The sequence below is a fragment of the Colobus angolensis genome, unplaced genomic scaffold, assembly GCF_000951035.1.
Source record: "Colobus angolensis palliatus isolate OR3802 unplaced genomic scaffold, Cang.pa_1.0 Scaffold96, whole genome shotgun sequence".
NCBI lineage: Eukaryota > Metazoa > Chordata > Mammalia > Primates > Cercopithecidae > Colobus > Colobus angolensis.
Genome location: NW_012123598.1, coordinates 21,304 through 24,640, shown reverse-complemented (window position 1 = coordinate 24,640; position 3,337 = coordinate 21,304). Strand labels below are relative to the sequence as shown.

General features: G+C 44.0%; 1 protein-coding gene across 1 annotated transcript in view; it reads left to right on the top strand.

The window, feature by feature from the left end:
- Window positions 1-2,717, top strand: part of ZNF211 (zinc finger protein 211) — a 27,568-nt gene extending 24,851 nt beyond the window's left edge. The window contains exons 6-7 of the mRNA XM_011932560.1: window positions 295-450; window positions 1,086-2,717. Of these exons, the coding sequence (XP_011787950.1) occupies window positions 295-450; window positions 1,086-2,563 (1,634 nt within the window). The 3' untranslated portion in view covers window positions 2,564-2,717. The remainder of the gene's footprint in view (window positions 1-294; window positions 451-1,085) is intronic.
- Window positions 2,718-3,337: the final 620 nt, after the last annotated feature.

The window sequence follows — 3,337 nt, the reverse complement described above, 5'->3', positions numbered from 1 at the left end:
GGGTTTCACCATGTTGGCCATGCTGGTCCCAAACTCCTGACCTCAGTTGATCCACCAACCTCAGCCTCCCAAAGTGCTGGGATTACAGGTGGGAGACACCACGCCCAGCTCTTTGTATACTTAATGTAGCTCTTTTTAAAAAATAGTTACCATGGGAATTACATTTAACATCCTAAAGTTACGACACTAACTTGAATTTATACAAACTTAACTTCTTTAACTTTTCTTGTTCTTTTTTGCGCCCAGTTCTTCTGGGCCAGTGTTAGTTGCTCACGTGTCCTGTCTTTCCCTTAGGACTTACATCATTCTGGTCTCATGTAGTTGCTCAACCAGGACTAGGGAAAGTGTCCTCTGTTCTTCACAGGATGTTCATGACTCCAGCCTCAGCAAGATGGGATCAGAGAGGGCCTGGCCTACATGAATGGCACTTGGGAAAAGGCATGTCATCAGGTCTGTGTTTAAATTGCACCAAGAACCTGTCCTGTTTGACTTGTCTTGATGCCATTGCCCAAGACACTTCACTTTGACCTTCCCTTCTTCATTCTTAACAGTTTACAAACTTGTTATTTCTCCTACTTGTCATTTTTATTTTGACTTCTAGCTACCGCTAATCCTTACCTCTCTGGACTCCTTACCCCATCTGTTCTTTACACTGTTCCCTCTGTAGCATTCTCTAATATTATTTTGTCCTGAAGTGTGCATATCTCCCTTAATAGTCCCTAAACACTAGTTACTGTTCCAGTGAGATTTTCCTGGGCCTGGACCTACACTTCACAGCATCACTTGTCACCAGCAGATACGATCCCGCTAAAAGCTGTTATCAGAGGAATTAATTGTAGAACATGCCTCTTAGTCCTGGGCCATACCTTAGCCTTGTGTACTGTAGCTGGGAGGGCCCACCCTATTCCATAACCTTAGGGACCAGTAATGCACAACAGGTGCTTCCTCAACCTGACCCCCAACTCACTTTTCCTGAATACAGGCCCATATACTGGTTCTTTGCTATAACTGATGTGCATTTGTGATTGCATTGCCTCCTCCTAATAAAGGTAACATGTACTTCATCATGACCTCTTTACTTTTAGGTTGTTGGCATGGAGTGGAGCATGAGGAAACACCTTCTGAACAGAGAATTTCTGTAGAAGGAGTGCCACAGTTCAGGACTTCCAAAGAAGGTTCATCTTCCCAGAATGCCTACTCCTGTGAAATATGTGGCCTGGTCTTGAGAGATATTTTGCACTTGGCTGAACACCAGGGAACAAACTGTGGGCAGAAACTGCACACATATGGAAAACAATTCTACATCAATGCAAATCTTCAACAGCACCAGAGGCAGCACATTAAAGAGGCACCTTTCACAAGTTATGTGGACACAGCCTCATTTACAAAGAGCTGCACAGTCCATGTGTCGGAGAAGCCCTTCACCTGTAGGGAGATCAGGAAAGACTTTCTGGCCAACATGAGGTTTCTCCATCAAGAGGCCGCTCAAACAGGGGAGAAGCCAAATAACAGTAACAAGTGTGTGGTGGCCTTTTACAGTGGAAAAAGGCATCGCAACTGGGGAAAATGCAGTAAAGCCTTTAGCCACACAGACACACTTGTTCAGGACCAGAGAATCCTCACTAGAGAAGGGCTTTTTGAGTGCAGCAAATGTGGGAAAGCATGTACGCGAAGATGTAACCTCATTCAGCACCAGAAAGTCCACAGTGAAGAAAGGCCTTACGAATGCAATGAATGTGGAAAATTCTTTACCTACTACTCCAGTTTCATTATACATCAGAGAGTTCATACTGGAGAAAGGCCTTATGTGTGCCCTGAATGTGGGAAATCCTTTAGTCAGATCTACAGCCTCAATAGCCATAGGAAAGTTCACACTGGAGAAAGGCCTTATGAATGCAGCGAATGTGGGAAATCTTTTAGCCAAAGGTCCAACCTCATGCAGCATCGCAGAGTTCACACTGGAGAAAGGCCTTATGAATGCAGTGAATGTGGGAAATCTTTTAGCCAAAACTTCAGCCTCATTTACCACCAGAGAGTTCACACTGGAGAAAGACCTCATGAGTGCAATGAATGTGGAAAATCCTTTAGCCGAAGCTCCAGCCTCATTCACCACCGGAGACTTCACACTGGAGAAAGACCCTATGAGTGCAGTAAATGTGGGAAATCATTTAAGCAAAGCTCCAGCTTCAGTTCACATCGGAAAGTCCACACAGGGGAAAGGCCTTACGTGTGTGGGGAATGTGGGAAGTCCTTTAGCCATAGTTCCAACCTTAAGAACCACCAGAGAGTTCACACTGGAGAAAGGCCTGTTGAGTGCAGTGAATGTAGCAAATCCTTTAGCTGCAAATCTAACCTCATTAAACACCTGAGAGTTCACACCGGAGAAAGGCCTTATGAGTGCAGTGAATGTGGGAAATCTTTTAGCCAAAGTTCTAGCCTCATTCAACACCGGAGAGTTCATACTGGAAAAAGGCCTTATCAGTGCAGTGAATGTGGGAAATCCTTTGGCTGCAAATCTGTCCTCATTCAACACCAGAGAGTTCACACTGGAGAAAAGCCTTAACTGTACTGAGAATGTGCAATTTCCTTTTAGTGTAATTATACTGAAGGAGTACACCTGTGAGAGAGACAAGTACCTGAACTGGAAGCCCCAACATCTAAGAATATACAGTGGGCAGATTCCCCTTAAGTTCCAGGTATGTGTTACACTTTCTAACCTGCCGTATATGGCTCTTGCCATTTATGTCACTGACAGTTTCTGAGGCAGAGGCCGTATCACGTCTACCACCTGTGAGCTCCACATAATGTGCATCATTTACCTCCTGAACCTGCTGAAGGAAGCAGACCTCTGTTTCTCCCAATTTGCTAGAAGAAATCATGAATAGTCTGAGTCTTCCTCTCTGACAAGTTAGGGCATAGACTTGACCCAGCTTTGTGCCAGAGAACCCAATATGAGTGTTGTTGGCAGCTGGCCAAGAAGGACTCTTTTTTTCAAGACGTGTTGGTTTCGTGTGACACCTCCATGGATTTTTTCTAGCCTCTAAGTCACCAACTTTGGAACTGCTTGCCTCACATTGCTTTGTTTTTTACAATAATAAAGGCATTATTATTTAAGATACCTTTATCCTGGCATTTGATTAATTCTTTAAGGTGGTTCAGAAACAGAATTGGGCCCTGCCAGCTTTACAGAGTAAACACCTTTGGAGGGAGAGGGAGGTGTCATATTATTTGTATGCCTCAGAGACAACAGTATAATGGAAAAATAAACTGTCTTTCCAGTTTTGGCATAATCTGAATTTGAATTATTGCCCATACAAAAAATTAGCTGGGTGTGGTG